The 18,442-nt window shown below is 42.9% G+C and overlaps 1 protein-coding gene across 7 annotated transcripts in view; it reads left to right on the forward strand.

The window, feature by feature from the left end:
- Window positions 1–3,972, forward strand: part of HELZ (helicase with zinc finger) — a 148,365-nt gene extending 144,393 nt beyond the window's left edge. For all 7 annotated transcript variants that reach the window (XM_024760673.1, XM_024760672.1, XM_024760678.1 and 4 more), the window contains one exon: window positions 2,673–3,972. In XM_024760673.1, coding sequence (XP_024616441.1) covers window positions 2,673–3,007 — 335 coding nt within the window. In that variant the 3' untranslated portion in view covers window positions 3,008–3,972. The remainder of the gene's footprint in view (window positions 1–2,672) is intronic.
- The last annotated feature ends 14,470 nt before the right edge of the window (window positions 3,973–18,442 follow it).

The raw sequence follows: 18,442 nt of genomic DNA on the forward strand, positions 1-18,442 counted from the left end.
GAAATGCACTCATCATATTTGAATTTCCTGAAAAACATCTAAATTACAAATAAGTGATGAAAATTTGTTACTTCTTAGTTGTTTTGTGTATTATAATTTATTTTAAAGACAACATCATTTCTCCTTTTTTTCTGCCTAAATTTTAAGATAGCTTTTGGCCGAAATCAGTAAAAATCTGATAAAGTTGAAGTTTCCTGAGCCCAAAGCACATGTCATTTATGGTGTCTTCTCCACAAATATAAAATTCTTATTTTCTTCATTGCTAGGAGACAAATAGTATTCTTTAGTTGAAAGTAACACTTAGCTAAGTATTTAAAAATTAATTCAAAATCACTACTATCCTGAAGCACAGCTTCTTGTCTAACAGTATGTATGTGTGTGTGTATTTGTTATATTTTATTCTATTTTATATTTTCATTTCATTTTTAGAGGAATGTAGCAATTGCCGGTGATGAATCAGAAGGAAAATCATCGCCACTTGGGGAACTTCCTTCTGAAGTTTGAGACTTATTTCTTGAGTTGAAGGAAATTGTTCATATTATATTGGTTTGGAATTTGAAAGAGGTCATGATATGGCCATATTTTCTCCACAATTACAAGCCTGAGAGCAAAGCTCATGTCTCTGACCTTTTTGAACTTTGGATTTCCCATTTTGGTACTGATCACACTTGGTAAATGCCTGCCTGCTGAGTGAGGAGATCATGAGAATAGACCCTGTGCGATCGAGGGGGTGATCCAGTCTCACTGCGGGCCCTCGGTGTCCTCAGCGAGGGTGGGGATCGTCTCTCCAACACATATGTGTTCGGGTTCTATTCACTTCTCTTGGTGACAAGGCATACTTTATCAAGCATTTTCTTTTTATGCACAGATGAAAATTAAAGATTAGGTAGAGATATGTATTTTGAAAAAAGTCATTGGTTGCCAGATTAGTAAATTCATAGTTGTAAAGAATAGTTTGTCTTACCAGGAGCATATATGGTAAATGAGATTGACAGAGATCTTACGTTCATGATTGGATAAGCGTGTAGGCATTAGGCTAAACTGCCTCTAAAATATTGTTCTGTAAGTATTTATTATTTACTTGAAAACATTCTAAACTCTAATTATATTGTCATGAAGATGAGAATATGGGTAAATAAGACTTAGTAAAGTAAATAAAAATAGTAAGTTTTTGAACAGCCAGTAAAATGTTTATTTTGTATATTAGGCAGTACAGGCCACTTTTATATTGAAGTGTTTGTTAAACTAATGCTCTTAAAAACAATTGTTTCATTCACAAAATCAGTGACATTTAGACAGAAAGGTGGTAAACGTTCCAGAAAGCTGTTAAATGGCTTAAAATAATTTTGAACAATTTTGTGAATTTTTAAAGTTTTAAAATAATAAGATGAAATTAGCATAATGAATCAATGAAATACTAAAACTAAAAAATGAAATATTTTCTCCTTAACTTTCCACAAATAGGTAATAAACGCAAGGGAAAATGTCCATAAATGTCAGTAATCAAAGATGTGCAAAGTAGAACTACAAGATAATTATTTATTTATAAAATAAGCTGAAGTTAAAACAAATAGTAACACTAGTGTTGTGATGTAGTAGGGAGATGAGCAAGCGTTGTTGGCTGAGTATAAGTGGGCAGTATTCTCCTGCAGGGAAGCTTGGCCATAGTTAATCGAAAACTTTCACTGTGTATGTACTATACGACCCAGCCATTGTACCTCTAGGGATTTATCCTAAGGGAGCAGTCGTGAATACTTAGGAATATTTATCTATAATAACATTTATCACAGTGTAGAAAAGTGAAAAATTGACTATTATCCATATTTCTAAAAATGAGAGATTACTTTAAAAAGTTATGAAATATCTGCGTTATATGACATCCTTAGGGAAAAATGCACCAGCAAGTTAAATTAGCTCTGGTATTTGGAAGTATGAATGACTTATTTTCTTCTTTGGCCTTTGTGTAATTTCCAAGTTATGCTCAATGAATATGTATTATGATTTTAATCCAATCTAATGTTAGTTAAACTTTTAAAAGATTGAAAGCAAAAGCAATGTTTAAAACAAGGTATGATTTGGGGGCCATAAAATTAGTTAGGAAGAGTGGAGTCGAATATTAAAGGACCTTGGAATTCGGCAGATGATAGGAAACGTGAAGTAAAGTCTACAGCAGCTTTCCCCACCGTATTCCATGTTTCCTTACATATTACAAGAAAAGGGAGTATTTTTAAGAAATTGAATCCAGGTGCTGCTGTTTCTTAGGTTAATAATAGAAGCTGTTTTAACCAGAAGTCTGCATATAGAGCTCATTTTTATTTAAGAAAGAACCTGTCTTTTCCCATTTTCAAACTGTGAGCAGTTAATATAATAGCAAAGTGTGCAATTGTACAAGTTAGTTTTTTGAAGCAAAACCTTCAGACTTGGCCTTTAGTTTTGTATGTTTAGTTATCACAGTTCACGTAGTTAATTCTTCTTCCAGTGTTTATGAGATGGAGAAGTTCAGTTAGATGTGTTGTGATTGCAGAGTGTTGTGGCAGAAGTTGTCTGTCCTTGTGGCTCTCCTGTCGCTGAGTTCCTGGAGATGAGAACCAGCTGTGACACACTGAACTAGTGAGATGCCTGAGGGTCGCTGGGCTTGCCCTTAAATCGGTGCTACTCTTCTCTGCTTCTAGCTCCGCCCAAGACCGGCAAACCCCCTGAGGATCATCTGAAGCCTGAAAACCTTGAGGGGTCCAGTTCCTTCAATTACAGCGTCCTGCAGCATCTCGGCCAGTTCCCCCCACTCATGCCCAACAAGCAGATCGCGGAGTCGGCCAGCAGCAGCAGCCAGCAGAGCTGTGGAGGCAGCAAGCCCGCCATGTCGTACGCCAGCGCTCTGCGGGCCCCGCCCAAGCCCAGGCCCCCGCCGGAGCAGGCCAAGAAGAGCAGCGACCCTCTGTCTCTGTTCCAGGAACTCAGCCTGGGGAGCTCATCGGGCAGCAATGGCTTTTACTCCTATTTTAAATAATCACTTTTTTTTCCTCCAGGGAGAGTGTTTTCATTTCTGTTTGTATCAGTAGAATTAAGATAGCTGGACTTCACCTATAGATGCACAGTTCCCTTTGTTTTAATATTAAGTATGTTCTCAATTGCTTTGCTGCTAGACTTGCAACTAATTTTTTTTTTTACAGTATATTCCATTATTTTGCATTTTTGACATGAGTCGGAATTTTGACAGCTTTTATGTGGAATAAAAAATATTTTTAAATTTGTGTATTGTTACATATGTTTGCATCAAGCTAGCAGCTAAGAGGTTAATTGTGCAACTATTAAAAAAGGAGAAAAAAAGTTTGTCTAAAATGTATTTAAAAAGAAAAAAAAATTGTAAGTAGCATTTACATTTATTCAGTAATATTACCATACGCTGGGTTTCTGTACCAGAAATGGCCAGTTGATGTACAAATGTATGTTATTTTTGCTTAAATTCATTGAAAATTTTTTAAAAAAAAGGGGGCAGCATCTTCTAAATACTTTAAGTTTTATCAGCTTTTTTTGGTGACAAGATGCTGCATTCTAAAACTTTTATAGTTTTAGACTACGTATGATGTGCTGTTGTAATCTCCATCCACTGTAGGATAGAGTTAAAGGCATTCTTTGCAGGTGTATTTCATATGCCACTGTTTTTTGTAACATGAAAAAAACAGTGGCATACTTAATTATTTTTTGGACAAGCTACACTTTAAGCTTGTTTTTAATGTTAATTTGATAGTGTGTGTTTTTTTTTAAACAAATCATGAAGCTGAAAAATTTTTAGGATTGTTGGTGCTTAGTAGACTTGATAACTATTTTAAAAATGCGTGAATTTAGTAACATCTTCTTTTCCTCACTATGCATGTGTAAATGTTCGTAATCTGGCTTCCCCTCTCCAGTGGTATAAAGAGTTGTGCCGCTTTAAGGTTTTTTTTCCCTCCAGTAAAAATTTTGGTACCTTTATTTGATGTTTACATTAAAATGTGACATTATACATGGCAATTCAAATATTTTGCTAACTGTTTTGTTTGAGGAACATCATTAAAGAAGAAATATAATGTTTGTCAAAGATGTATCAAAATTCATCAAAATCTGGGGCAAGAAGCTGCCCTTGTTTTCATGTCTTTTGATTCTTCTAAAAGAACCCCACTGAACTTGTACAAAAATATACAATTTAAACAGCTATCTTAAATATCCTACAGTCTAAACATTGTTTTGAATGAACTTTGGTAAAATCCAAAGAACAACGTTTACCCTCTTAAAACTTGTGGTCTTGTAACACTTTTGAAACGATGCATGTCCATATTGTTTTCCTGATCTAGTAGTACTACTTTTATACTTCAGAGATATCTTGAAACTACAATATAACCTTTTTAAAAAAAACATGAAATAATAAGGTAAGGTTGGGAAACACTGCATATCCTGAACGGACCCTCATGATCCGTTCAAAACTAGTTTTCTTTCGGAAGACTGCCTTTGAATAGGCCATCGTCTATTCGCGGTCCATTTTTAAAGCAGAGTTGAAAAGTGGAGGGCAAAGAAGAGCGTCTGCGACTGGAGTTTAGTTGGTGTCAGCCAGCAGTAGTCCCTTGTAAGCCTCGGACAGTTTGGGAGAAGAGAGTGCCTTTAGTTAAAGGCTGTCAAGCTCTAGGACAAATGAAGAGAACCTCTTTTTTATTCAGTTCTGTCCTTCTGCCCAGAGTGCAGTTCACTTCTCTGTGGCTTCACGTTACAGGCTGCAGGTCTCTGTGTAAGGCGGCAGATGTAGACGTGTAGACTGCAGACGTGCTAGTGGTTAGTATAAATCACAGTTGGAAAACGGAGCCAGCAAGTTACAGCACCTCGTTTTCTCTGTAAGATGTCAGATTTTACTCAACACAGTCACAAGAAAAGAAGAAAAAGTTTTGCCATATAGCTGTGTATTTCTAACTCTGTGACAAAACTCAAGATACAGCCCAAATGAAAATGAGATCCCCCTGCTGTGAGGATGTCGGTGAAGAATAATGTTCTTGTCAGTGATGATTCCCCTCCCCCGAAAATATACAGGACTGCGACGCAAGCCAGGTCAGTGGTCGAAAGCATGCTGATCTGACCAAGACAGAACTCTCCCATCAGGGCTGTCAGTTAACCCCTCGTCATAAAGTAATTGCCTAATCATCTGCTTTCCATACTTGAACCTTTAAAAGATACCAGTTTTAAAATTATTTATATTTAAATGTGCCCACCCTGCTGCCCTTATATATTGATGGAAGCTTTGCGTAAGGAAGCTGTTACGTTGTTGTGACTTTGCTGTCCTAAGCAGTTATTTCTAAAAAACTGAAAGTAGCAGCTACCTCTTAGTCCGCTGCTCTGCTGAGAACGTGTGTTCCTCACTTCCTTATCGTTTCTACAGCCAGTCAAGGATTCGAATGTTTCCATCTCAGCTTTACTTAATGCCATCTTTCCAACTGTGCTTTAAATGTAATGTATACATAATAATATCTTGTAACAGTTTTGAGAAAGTCTTACTGCAAGAATCATTGCAAGTTTCCATTGAAATGAGGCGTGGCTTCTGAGTACCGTTCATCCTGTTGGATATTACTTGGGTAGTGTTAGCAAGTGCCCACGAATCAGACTTAAAAAACAACTTACAGTCGGCCTTCCGTATCTGCGGGTTCCATGCCCACCAATTCAGCAAAGCATGGGTCAAAGATATAAAAAAAAAAAAAATTCCAGAAAGTTCCAAAAAGGAGAACTTGAATTTGCCATGCGCTCGCAACTATTTGCATAACATTTATATTGAATTAGGTATCATAAGTAATCTAGAGATGATTTAAAGTATATGGGAGGATGTGTGGAAGTTATATGCAAATGCTACGTCATTTTATGTAAGGGACTTGAGCATCCTCGGGTTTTGGTAGTCCTGGGGGTCCTGGAATGGATCCCCTGCAGACACTGAGGGGCGACTGTGTTTTATATTCTAGGTCCAACCTTAGAGTTCAGATGGAACTTTTTTTTTTAAAGCTTGATGTAAGCTCTGGGATAATACCAAGTATTACCAACTTCCTTTTCTTCCAAAACAGGTTTCTTCTAAGTGCAGTTAGTTGTTCACATGTCTTTCTACTTCTTTGTTCTTTATATCACTCTGAAGTTTCCTTTTTCTTGCCAGAACTATTTTTTATTAATTTTACTTTTTAATTTCAGTGCTACTGAGATTTTCTTTTTTTACCTTAAAGAAATTCTTTTGGGTGATAGAATTTGTAGCGTTTTCATGCTAAATTTTTTTTCCTATCTAAAAATGAATTTCTGTTAAGATCTGAATGAGCCTCATTCAGTGTAACATGGATATTTTCTGGGGGGTTTTTCAGAGGGGTTTTGGTTGCCATTTGGCATGTGCTTGGCCAAATTGTTATAGCAGAGCTTTGTTTTTGATTAATCAGCAGTTAATTATTGATCATTTAAACAACATGACTTTCATTTTCCTTTCCTCAGACAGAATGCTTTCTCTCCAGGTCATTTTGTATGTGTGAAATAATAAACTGCGTGGTTTTTTTTCATCAGAGATTCTAGAATAAGTTTGAGTTTGGTGTGAACATCAATTGGTCTTTTCAGTTCAAAGAACTGCAGAATAAGTAAAATAATCAGAATTCCCACTGAATAAGCATTACCTAATTAAACATAGCGATCTCCAAGACCTATTTGTGAAAATAGTTTCCTTTTTTATGGTGGCATTGAAATTGCTGAGAAAGTAACTGAATTCCCTACCTTGAGATAATTAAGATACAGTATTATCTTGCTCTGGTATAGTTGATCTTACGTGTTTAATATTTTCCACGTATATACATTTCAAGAGCAAAGCTATAAACATATAGGAATGTATCTCTAGCGACCTGCGCTGGAGAGAGTCACCTTGCCTAAGAGCCAGTGTGTGAAAACCGATTTCAAGTTAAATTTCAGATTTCAGCTGTTGTTATTAAGGAAATTAAATTTACTGAAATCGCCATTTTAAGAAGAGACACCTGCTATCCTTAGAATTGTTTCCTACTGGAGCTGTTTGTAAAAAGAGAACCCAGAAAAAGCCTATAAAAATACAAGATTAAAACTTTAAATGTATTGCAAGATACAAATTGCTACCTTAAATGTTACTTAGGCGCTCTGGTGTTTCTTCTAGCTCCACAAAGGTAGTACTTTGTCTTTTATGATTTACCGACGTCGTTTCTTGCTAACCATCCCTTTAACTATTGAGAAACCCTCAATTTCTACCACCACCCTCGTGTGCGCTCCTAAATCTCAAAGGATATGTCTTAATGGATCTGATGTTCACTCCGCTTTTTGCCACCTGACCCACACAGTATTGAGCAATTAGAAATAACGGATAATGTTCTAACCATGATTTCTTGTTCAGAATATCAGCTAGTGATGTCCGCCACATTGGTATAACGGTAACAGGAAGGAGCAAGCGGCACGTTAGTCTTCAGAGAGCTCGTTACGTTAGGTTTCTCGAGTTCTCCATCTGCTTGGGGTTGGGTATTTATGGGCTGAGGCTTCCCTGTGAAGCTGCTAAATTCACACTACTCCCATACCTGTTTAAGTAGCAATTTGAAGACCATTGTTGTAAGGAGTGAATCAATCTTACTGGCATTTAACATTCTCTTAAAGCACATTCAGGAAGTGGCATTGTTATTACTTTAAATTAGAATATGAGATTAAGCAGATCACAAAAAATTTTAATGTAACATTTAAATTTTTTGAAATGTTTGAAAATATCTACTTTGGAATAAACCTTAAGGAAACAGTCACAGGAGCTTCTAAATGTTTTTGAAGGGAGGTACCTAACAGCAAAGAATATAGGCTTAGTAATGTGAACTGTGGTTAAATCCTAAACCCAGTTATACAGTATTAGTCTAAAGCTTCTAAAACTGGAGTGTTAAGAAAATCCAGAGACATTCATATACTTACAGTTTCAGTAATGTATTAGACCAGACTTTATTTGCAATTTGTTCAACAGAGAGATTTTATTTTGATACGAATATTAAGCATAAAGCATAGTAAGTTTTATATAATTCTATAAGTTCATTAAACAATATTACGGAATTTTCATTATATTCTTTGGGAGTCTTTTTAGCTGTTTCTACATCTCATATATGAGGTGTCTTCTGTGTTTTATTTTGCATACTAGCATGTGACTGCCTGCCTTAGAACTATGTATAGGAGGGGAAACCGATATTACTTAAAATTTTTGTTTTGATGTTTTGAAATGAATTTCATCATTAGTTCTTTTTTTCTTTTTTTTTTTTTTTTGATGTTTGAGCAGTTGAGGGGAAGGGGCAAATTCCATAGGTTTCAACCCAGAATAGAAGGAGTATCTGTTTACAGATATGTCCTGTTTTAAGATATGGACATTTTAAGCAGGATAGAGCTAGCGGATCTCCAACTTTAGCCAGCGTCAGCATTAGCTGGAGGCCTTATTAAAGTACAGGCCGCTGGACCTGCCCCACAGTTTCTGATGCCAGGCCGGAGCCTGATCATCTGCGTTTCCAGCAAGTTCCCAGGCAGCACTGACGTTGCTGGTCCAGGCACCGCACTTTGAGAACCACGGGTCTAGAGGAAGTCTGAGGGTCTCTTCAGCCACGCATTTATTTACTCAGTGTACAAAACTGATCTCTTGAGACATTTTTATAATTCTGATGCTGCGACGGGGACATTCATGGAGAAAGACCTCCGTGGAGTGCCGGGCCCTCTGGGGGGCGGCCACCCCTCCCCCCGCCCCTCAGCGCTCACCCCGTCTGAGGTCTGTGCTGCTCTTCCCCGTGACGGGGCGGGAGCTCTCGCATTTGGAGGGTGAGTTTGGTTTTGTGTGCACTGCAGCCTGGGCTTTGGTCTGGAAGCTGTGCGTTTGTTTGGAGCGCTTAGAGTCAGTCTTGATGCTCCACACACGCGGAGGTGAGGATTGTGGAAGGGAGCCATCCGACTGTCCCGAGAATGCAGTTCGCGTTTATTGAGGCCCCAGGTGCCGGAGGCCCCGTCCTAAGATGGCAGTGACCTGAAGCATGGAAAACGATAGATAAACCCCAAATGGTGTAGTCGTAGTTTTTATGTTTTGGGGGATGAGGGAGGTGAGGGCAAAGGATTTGCTTTTCAAATTATGTGTTTCTCAGGTTAACAAAGTTAATTTGGATTCTCTGCCATGCCGGTAGGTGTTAGGGGCGCCTGAATTGTTGTATATGGCAGAAAATTGATAATTGTCTCTGATTACTTTGCTACCTTAAAAAAAAATCTATATATGTTTGCACAAAAAAAGTCTAGAGGTATCTGCCACCTACACAGCATGAGTTATTCATAAACCATAGGTGCACATGTATGAGCAAGTTATTTTTGAGAAAGAAACTGCCTACAATACAATAAACCTACAGGTCTTTGGGTATTTTAAAATTCACGTGCTGTTGTTGTTAATATTCCCCCTGGAGTGCAGCTTGAGGGGTATTGGTCTCTGCCTCTGGTTTTTTGTTTGGCTTTGAATTTACCGAGACCCTAGAAAGAGAAGAAATAATTTTTAAGGTAATAGATTATAGGATGACTTAGATGTAGACTGTATGATAAGCATCATAGGACACACAGCTTTGGAATTCTTAAAACACAGTACTTCTTCCTTGAAAGGCAAGGTAACCTCTGGTGGGATTGTTTGTATGTTCAGCACACGTTACTTTATCCAATTCCAACTCATAGGGAGCTTCAGTTTATTTATTCTTTGCACGATGCCTTGGAAGTGAAGACCTCTGTGTCTTTCAGCTGCTCAGAGGGCTCTTTTGTCCAGGATGAAGTGCTGATGAGTCAGTTACACCTGAATGTTTCTCAGCCCCCGCCCCCCCATACAGAGCAGGAGTCTTGGAATTTTACATGTCCAGACCATGCCTACTTCCTGTAAACCCATGTGTATGACATTGTACTGTATCCGCTTTCTGTGCCAGTCATCCCACCTGATTCTTTGAAACCCATGAAGGTACTGGTTAAGTGTAGTAGTTGTATCCTAGGTAAATCCAGTGATTAAAATACCTCTCCTCTCAATTCTAAAGGTAATGGGTTTTGCATCTTATTAAAGGGTTCTGTCATGAGCGACACAGGTTTTGTTTTTGTTTCTGTTTTTGTTTTTTTAATGCTTCAAGAATACAGTTCTTACCTAAACGCGTTCAGCCAACTTCATACAATCACGTGGCAAATTCATACTGGGTCTTATTTGGGCAAAAGCCTCCCAAAGGAAGGTTACATAAAACTGATCAGTTTCCATCTCTTAAAAGTACCAGTTGTACAGCCATCTAATAATCATAATTTCTGGCAAAATTATTATTTTTTCTTTGCAGTTAACGATACCTCATCTGAGAGTTCTAATACCTAAAGAGTTTATGCTTAAAAGTAAAAATGACTTTGTACCATAAAATAACCCCAAAGCCACTCTCTAGGGTTTTTATTTTCTTCCTTTTTTGTCATTTTCTTTTTTAACTTAGTTTTAGAATTACTTTAGTCGCTTTGGTTCCTTAGAACAAGTTTTCAATTTGGAGGTCTCTAATTCCTACATTGTGACCATTGTCTCAGAGAAGTTCTTTTGTTTTAAAAGATTCATGGTAACACAAAATGTATTTTACTGCTACAACTAAAATGTATTTATAATAAAATGCCTTTTTAATAATTTGGAGATCTGTTTGTTATGTGTGAACCACGATCCTCTGCTTCCTTTTAAGAGCAGAGGTCTGACAGAAGTTAAGCACAGCACTTGGATTTTATTCATGATATTAATCAGTAAAACCAGCTAAAGTAACAGAGCTCAACATTATTTGCAAAATTGTGACTCTATGGCTTCCAGAAATTTGCAACTTTACTTGTGTCTCTGAACTTCAGCAGAAGCAAAGGCCTAAAGGCTTCAAGTGTTACCTGAAAGTTTAAAGATCATCAGTGATCAGTGAGAAAATGAGCCCTTTTCAAACTGTCATTCAACGTGGTTCTTAGGAATTAAAAATAGTGATCATGGATTAGTCTTAACAAGTCACTTGTTGATGCTGGGCTTGTGGAGCCCAGAATTCATTTCAGAACTTGTAAACCTACTTGGTATCAATATATCATGAAGGTATAATAACACATTTCACAGGGGTGCGTGGCATGCATTGCTCCCTCCCCACCCCTGCCCCTCCCCTCCAGATGCCGGCCGTGTAGAAAATTGCCCTGAGCCGGGGTCTTGTTTTTGTCGGGGAAATAATTCTTTGCATCTGCCATGATACGATTTTGAGAAGCATTAGCAGGTCAAAGGATGCTTTGTGTGCCCTGGCTCTTTTATTTTTAACACCCCATTAATGTGGCACCATAAATCTAACTTGAATATTCTGTGCTTAAAGTGTGCAAATGTAAGAAGATAGAGCAGTCAGCCTTTCATAAGGACAATTTCTAATTCTTACTCATTGCAGTGGATTAGTTTTCAAGCTAGGTATCTTGCTTTCTTTGACTTGATCTGATACAACATAAATCATCTCTGGATTTTGGAAAGAAACACACTTCTTTACAGATAAATCAAATGGCTTTGGAGGACTCCCTGGGCTGCCATCTGCCCGACAGGAAGTAAACAAAGCCCCCCTCATCAGTGGGAAAATGCAAATAAGACTGTCTCAGGTGTTAATTCCTATGCATTATTTGAAGCCTTTGAAGCATTTTTCTGAGAATGATATTAGTGTGAAAGTTACCGGAAAATGTAATTTCATCAAAACTGCAAGGCGGGAACTGTATGGAGTGCAGGTCAAGCGTGAGAATGGAAAGTTGGCCTCGTGGAGGGGGTGCTGGAATGGAGACTTACTTGCACTCAGCTTGGTTAAACTGGAACATTCCGATGCCGCTGTGGTATTGGAGCTGAAGAGCCCTGGGTCTGTAATGGGCTCTGCCACTTGATTCACACCGTGGTACTGTCCTAACGAACCACTTCCCAAATGGATGGAAATCCTCTCTTCGGACGTGAAGACCCCATCTTGATCGCACAGCCTCAGTTCCAGCCCATCCTACCAACTGCAGCCCGAGTTACCTTCTGAAACGGATCCGATGGTGCCACTCTTCCTGAGAAGCCCTCGGTGGTTGCCCATCGCACCCTAAATTTCTTAGCTGCACTTTGGAGACACCCCCGTGTCTTATTCCTGAGCACTTCACACAGTCCCCTAAATCAGACAGCTTGCCGTTCCTCGCCTGGATGAACCCTGACCTTCTTGCTTCTCTACTTTGTTTGGAGCACGCCCTTCAGCGCTCAGACCCCCCAGGTCAGTTGGAATTAGTTCCCTCATCCTCTGTGCCTCCTTAATGGGCTTATATCTATGTTATCACAGTTTTTATATTAGAGTTAGGAGTTTGTGAGCTTCTGGGTGACAGAGATCTTGTCCTAAGACCCCAAAACCTACAGCACTGGCTCTGTAGTTTTTACAGAGCAGGCCCTCGAATGCCTGTTGAACTGGCTCAGAGGGTTTGATTGACAGAAGAACTTCAGGACACTCTCCCCTTCTCATGGATGCCCTTTGCCACTGTGGTGTGGCCAGATGATAACCGTGGGCAGGACTGATGGCCTGGGGTGCAGGAGTGAGCTGTCCTGTGCAGTCACACCCCCGCCTACTCCACTGTGCTCTCTGAGCGATGACAACGCACTAGCATTCACCGGGTATCACTGTTAGAAGCCTTGGTTCGACAGCTTCACCACGGTTACGTCAGTTTTGTTGGATGCTGCCTACTTTAGCGTATCCCCGTCAGTAGGCATATTCCTACGTGCAGACTTCTGGGAAAGTGATGAAATTCCCCTTTGTCTGAACCTCTGGTTGATTTTATATCCACAGAAGGAGATAATCAGATTGAAGAGGAGCTGCAGTTGCAAAGTCTGCAGTATTACCCCATTCTTAGCTCATTAAAACAGATGCTCTGCAAATTGATTTGAACCATCGTTTCGGGAAACTGCACAGCTAATTCCTGAGAAGAAAGGGCGCTAGTTAGACGATGGGGTGAACCATCGGAGAGCTCTGGAAAGTGGGCGTGGCTCCCACTCTGGGCTCCGCCGCAGAGGGAAACAGGAGAACGTGGTTCAGTGCCCTCCGTCGCTAATTGAACAGAAATGTACTCGGAGGCCTCAGCTGACAAGCCCTCCTGCTGTGAGTGGCGACCAAAAGGGAAGGGCCTGGAGTCCGGGGAGTGGGTGGCTTGTCTCTGGGCCTGCTCGTCAAGCCCACCTGCTGTTAGGTCTTCTGTCTCTTTGGAACCCAGACATGCACGTGTTTTTACAAAGCTAAAGAGACGTGGGCGCTCTCGGCTGAGGCTCCTCTTGGAAGAGAAAGTTTTGAGGATTCAGTCCTCAACCTGGTGACTGGGCTTAAAGGGAGTGGTGACCTGGGACCAAAGCAACAGGGAACTATTGGCAGGTGTGTAAGTAAACAGGCTTTACCTGAGGAATCAAATCTCCCTGTGACTCTAGAGGCCTTCTAAGACCCAGATAATTCCTACTGGGTTGGTTCTGTTAACAGGGTGGAAGAGACACTATTTTGAAATGAAATTTGTGATCTAGGGTCATTAAAGGTAATTTTTTTTTTTTTTTGCGGCATGCGGGCCTCTCACTGTTGCAGCCTCTCCTGTTGCAGAGCACAGGCTCCGGACGTGCAGGCTCAGCGGCCATGGCTCACGGGCCCAGCCGCTCCACAGCATGGGGGATCTTCCCGGACCGGGGCACGAACCCGCGTCCCCTGCATCGGCAGGCGGACTCTCAACCACTGCGCCACCAGGGAAGCCCTAAAGGTAATTTTGAATCATCCAGCAAAGCCCTTGTGGAAAGCCGTCTGTTCCTTTGTTTCTTTTTAACTGCCATACAGTTGATTTACAGTATTGTGTTAGTTTCAGGTGTACGGCAGAAACCCGTCCGTTCTTAAGGGCTGACGTGCTCCAGCTCAGAAGACCGTCTCACCCAGGGATACGCAGCTGCGCACGCCGCTGTAGGGAATACAGGGGCTCAGGCCGAGCACGGGGCCCCTGAGGCCAGGGGAGCAGATCCCGAATGAGCTCTAGAGGCCTTCTTACTGCACTTCCTGATGCTTCTTTGTAGCCTCTTTGCACGCACTCCTCCCGGCCCTTTTCTAGTTCACGCACTCGTCCGATGTACCAACACATCCCGAGGGCGCTGTGCAGAGCGTGTGACTGGGCTGGGGAAGGTTCCAGCTGCCGGATGACTCAGAGGAAAATATAATCCAGCAAGGCAGGCAGGCAGAGGGAGCCACACAGACCGGGTCAGAACTGGGGGTATGAGCACAGTGTTAAGGGCACAAGAAGGAAGAAAGCACAGGTTTTGCACGGAGTGGTTGGAGGATGTGTCACCTCGTGATGTCCAAGCTGGGTCCTGGGGAATAAGGCGACTCCGGCAGCTTCAGAAAGGGGGCGGGCCACATGCGGCCGAGGAACCCACCTAAATCGCATAGCACTTACGCCTTACTTTCAAGTCACCCACCCACGATTGAAGTCTCAGCTCCCGAGGGACCATCCCTGGTTTTTGTCCAGGACCAGGTCATGTCCTGGTTTAGCGCAGTGCTTCGCACACAGCGTTGTATTTAGGGGGGTAGACAGGGTAACGGTTCCCGAAGATGTCCACAGCCGAACCCCTGGGACCTGGTACTTTATATGGAAAAAGGGACTCGGCAGATGTGATTAAGCTATAAGGATCTCGAGACGGGAGCTTAGCCTGGGTTATCTGGATGGACCCAGTGTTATCACAAGGGTCCTTCTAAGAGGGAAGCTGGACAATCAAAGTCAGAGAAGTGGGAGCTGTGGTGAGGGAGCCACAGACCGAGGACAGTGGGTGGTCTCAGAATAGGAACCGGACACACTCGGTGAGTGTGCATTTGCTTAAGTGATGGACACCCTGTGGGAGAGACGTCAGCCGGCTCAGCACGTCTGGGAAACCACATCCTCCGGGGAGGCCAGTGCTCAGGGCACAAGCGGCAGGGAGAGGGTAGGAGAGCCGGGCCTCGCGGCAGCAGGGCAACAACACGTGGATTTGCGATTCGTCTCGGAAGTGGAATCTGTGAGGCGTGCCCGGGAGCCAAAGGAACCACAGGGCTTCTCGGCGTGGGTGGCTGAGGGGATGCAGGGCCATCGAAATGAGGGGGCAAGCAAGGGAGGGCAGGTTAGGGCGCACGTCCCTGCGGGAAGCACTGCAGCACACCAGCACCGACGCCGGCACAGAGGCGGCCTGGACACAGGCAGGGACCGCGGCCCCGGGCAGCCGACAGCCCGGAAGGGAGTGAAACGTCTCGGGAGTTGTGTCGTGAGCTGAGAAGTTCAAAGACAAAAACCCCGGAAACGTGCACCTTTAAGGGGCAGGTGGCAGAATTACTAGGGCAGTAAAAGGGAAAATTCAGGGAATCTTAGGGAGGGAGCGGAAGCAGAGGCCCGAAGTACAAACTCTGCAGAAAGGAGTCGCGGGGCGCCACAGGCGACGGAGGGGTCCCTGGTGACCTTCAGGAGGGCCCGTGCCGCGGCGTGGGCCATGGGGTGAGCGCCTGGCTCGGGAAGTGAGCGCAAAGTCGGCGGCGACACGAGGCGTGAAGAGGATCGTGGTTTCGGGACTCTCGTCGGTTGACGGGAGACGAACGACCAGGCGGCAGATCTGAAGGAAGGGACGCTTACTCCCCTACCTGAGGCTTTCTAGCTGCTTCCCTGCCTGTAGCCTCTGCCCCTCGGCCGTCTCTCACGCGCATCCCTGTTCGTATGCCTTTATCATAGCGCTTCCCCCTCAGAGACCCTCCCCGGCCTTCCGTGAGACAAGTAATGTAAACTTTATTTTAAGGCTTTCTTGCTTTCTTGAACTCTGACAAGTCTGGACTGCTTCACTGAAGCAGTGATTAAACGATCGTCAGTGGTTTCCAAAAATTGTAAGCAGCAGCGTTCTTTTTTCTAACAAAGTCCTACGTTAGAACCTAAATTTCTCAGCCCTAAATATGTAATATACAAAATATATTTTTTTACTTTTATAAATTTATTTAGTAAACACATTCTGTAACAGCTTCTTGTAAAATCAATTTGTAAGGGCAATGATGATATTTTGAGGAACACAAATATTGGAAAATGGGGTTTACGGAAGACAGATGCAGTCTGACATCTAAATCTAACACTAATTTATTTTCCTTGCTTTCTTTGGGCAATGTGAGCAAACACTGTGATTTATAAAGATAAACAGCCTGCACCACTGTCTGAGCAGACATGCACAGGCCGGAATTTTCCAAAGACCAACGCAGAGCTGACAATCCTAGTCCGTGAAACACAGGCAAGAAGTTGAAATGTACGCAGAGAAATGGCCAAAGAAACTTTGTTTTAAGGCCTCCTCAGGAGAAAATTACAGCACACGTTTCAACCCTTTGAAGGTCTTTAATATACATACCAGAATGATGCACGCAACACAGGTAAGTCCACGTTGGGTTCTGTTCCAGTCAGAATAAATTGGAGTCCAATATCTGCACAGCTCACAGGGAACCTCCGGGATCCCTTGGTCTCTCCAGAAAACTGGGACCTGGCAAGACTGACCCATATTAGCCAGCAAGACAGCTAACAGCTCAGCTTCTGGAAGGAAGCAGACAGGAGCCTGGCTCTCCTTCCTTCCTCTGCTGTGTGCCCCTAGGTTAGCTACTCAGCCTTGCTGAGTCTCAGTTTGTTCATCTGTTGAATGGGAATAAAAGCGAACACACGGCTGTTGCAAGGCTTAGGAGAGAGAACACATGTCAAGCGCTCAGCCAGGTCAAAGGCCATCTTACCAGTTCATGTGTGTTTCATGGCGAATTTTAAAATGTGAGATTTATGTTTGCCGAGGTATGGGACCACTTTGTGCATCTCCTGGTATTAACAGACGCAGAGAACCGCAGAAGCGGAGGGAGCGTAACAATGAGTTAGTCTAACACGTGCTCTGGTCTCGCAGGAGTTTGTTAATGTTCACAAGTGAGGGACTGAGGCCCAGAGCAGGTTGGCAGCGGCCCTAGTCTGGATTCGTCCTACCACAGCCCCTACTATGTACAGGGAGCGCATAGTAGGGCCTCGAGATGAGGGCGACTGAGGGGACACCCGAGTCCAGGAGACCCTGGCTCAGCGCCCTGGTCGGTTCAGATGGGACGCAGCCCCGTTCGTCTTTCCTCCACCTTAAGTGGAGAGGATCATAGGCTGCCACCTCCCTGCCTCTTGGACGTTTCTCGGTAGACTGTGTCCCTATTTTATTAGCTTCACTTGGTGCTTGAAGCACGCGCGGGGTCACCCCAAGACCCTCTGTTCAAAACGCAGTGTAGGTTGGCTTCCGACTGTCTCAGCCTGGCAGGACCGGGCGGGAAGGGTGTTAGCTGTTTAAATCAGTGACTTGGATATTTGTTTTGAGCTCTTCAAACTCAGGGGTGAGAACGCTCAGACTGTGCTTGCAGACCAATCCCCCGAACTCTGTTTATCCCTGGGGCTACCAGGGCCGGTCGTGGGCAGCGGGAGAGGCGGGTTTCAAGCCAAATCAACGAGCGTTTCCAGGAGGTCAGGGCTTTCACATTCAGGCCAGAAACTTGTCAGGAGCAAAGGCAGAAGAAGACAAAGCATCACTCCTTGTCATGGCAATTACCTTAATGAACTTTCTTCGCCAGGCGGGATGGATGGCCGGGGTGGCCGTTAACTTGCGGCCTCAGTGGCTGCTACTGAGTGAGGCTGTGAAGCGGGGGCTGAAGGAGGCCACGGCAGCTGCAGCCCCGCGGCTTAATCGGTTCCACGTCGTGCGTTCATTCATACCTTGTCTCCACTTCAGATCTTTTCTGAAAGCAGGCAGGGTATAAATTAGAAACGAATTGGTAAATAAAATATTTGATCAAAATGGACAAGTCACGCCAGCAGGGGAAATACTACAGGAGGCTGTGATTCAAACCCCTCTTTATTGGGGCGGTCAGGAAAAATAGAGGTAACAGAATTGAAATGTTCAATCCCAAGGAGGGCTTAATAAGGACCAAACCACCAGGGCAGACCCCATTATGTGTTAGCCAAGGAGAGGATGCCATGTGTCTCGGACCCCCTAGATACCTGGGCAGAGGCTAAGTGAGGACCGGACGGGACCCTGGTTACCCAGGTGGGAAACCATCAGCCTTGTTCTCGTTCCTGCTCTGACACCAGTTAACCAGATCTTGGGAAGCAAGTCCTTCTCAGGTCTTCAGCTGTTTCTTCTGTACAATGGCCACAGGAGAGGGATCAAAAGGAAGAATCAGTAATATGGATCCAGTCTCTATTTAAAATTTTGATGCTGTCTTCATCCTGGATACTTTGCAATAATTTTGATTTTAAAAAATCACACATCACCTATCCAAAAGAACGTGAAGCAAGCTCCCAAAGACATATTTGTCCATCCATGTTCATGGCGGCATTATTCACAATGGCCAAGAGGTAGAAGCAACCC

Source organism: Neophocaena asiaeorientalis, unplaced genomic scaffold, assembly GCF_003031525.2.
Source record: "Neophocaena asiaeorientalis asiaeorientalis breed wild unplaced genomic scaffold, Neophocaena_asiaeorientalis_V1.1 scaffold30, whole genome shotgun sequence".
In the NCBI taxonomy this organism is placed as follows: Eukaryota; Metazoa; Chordata; class Mammalia; order Artiodactyla; family Phocoenidae; genus Neophocaena; species Neophocaena asiaeorientalis.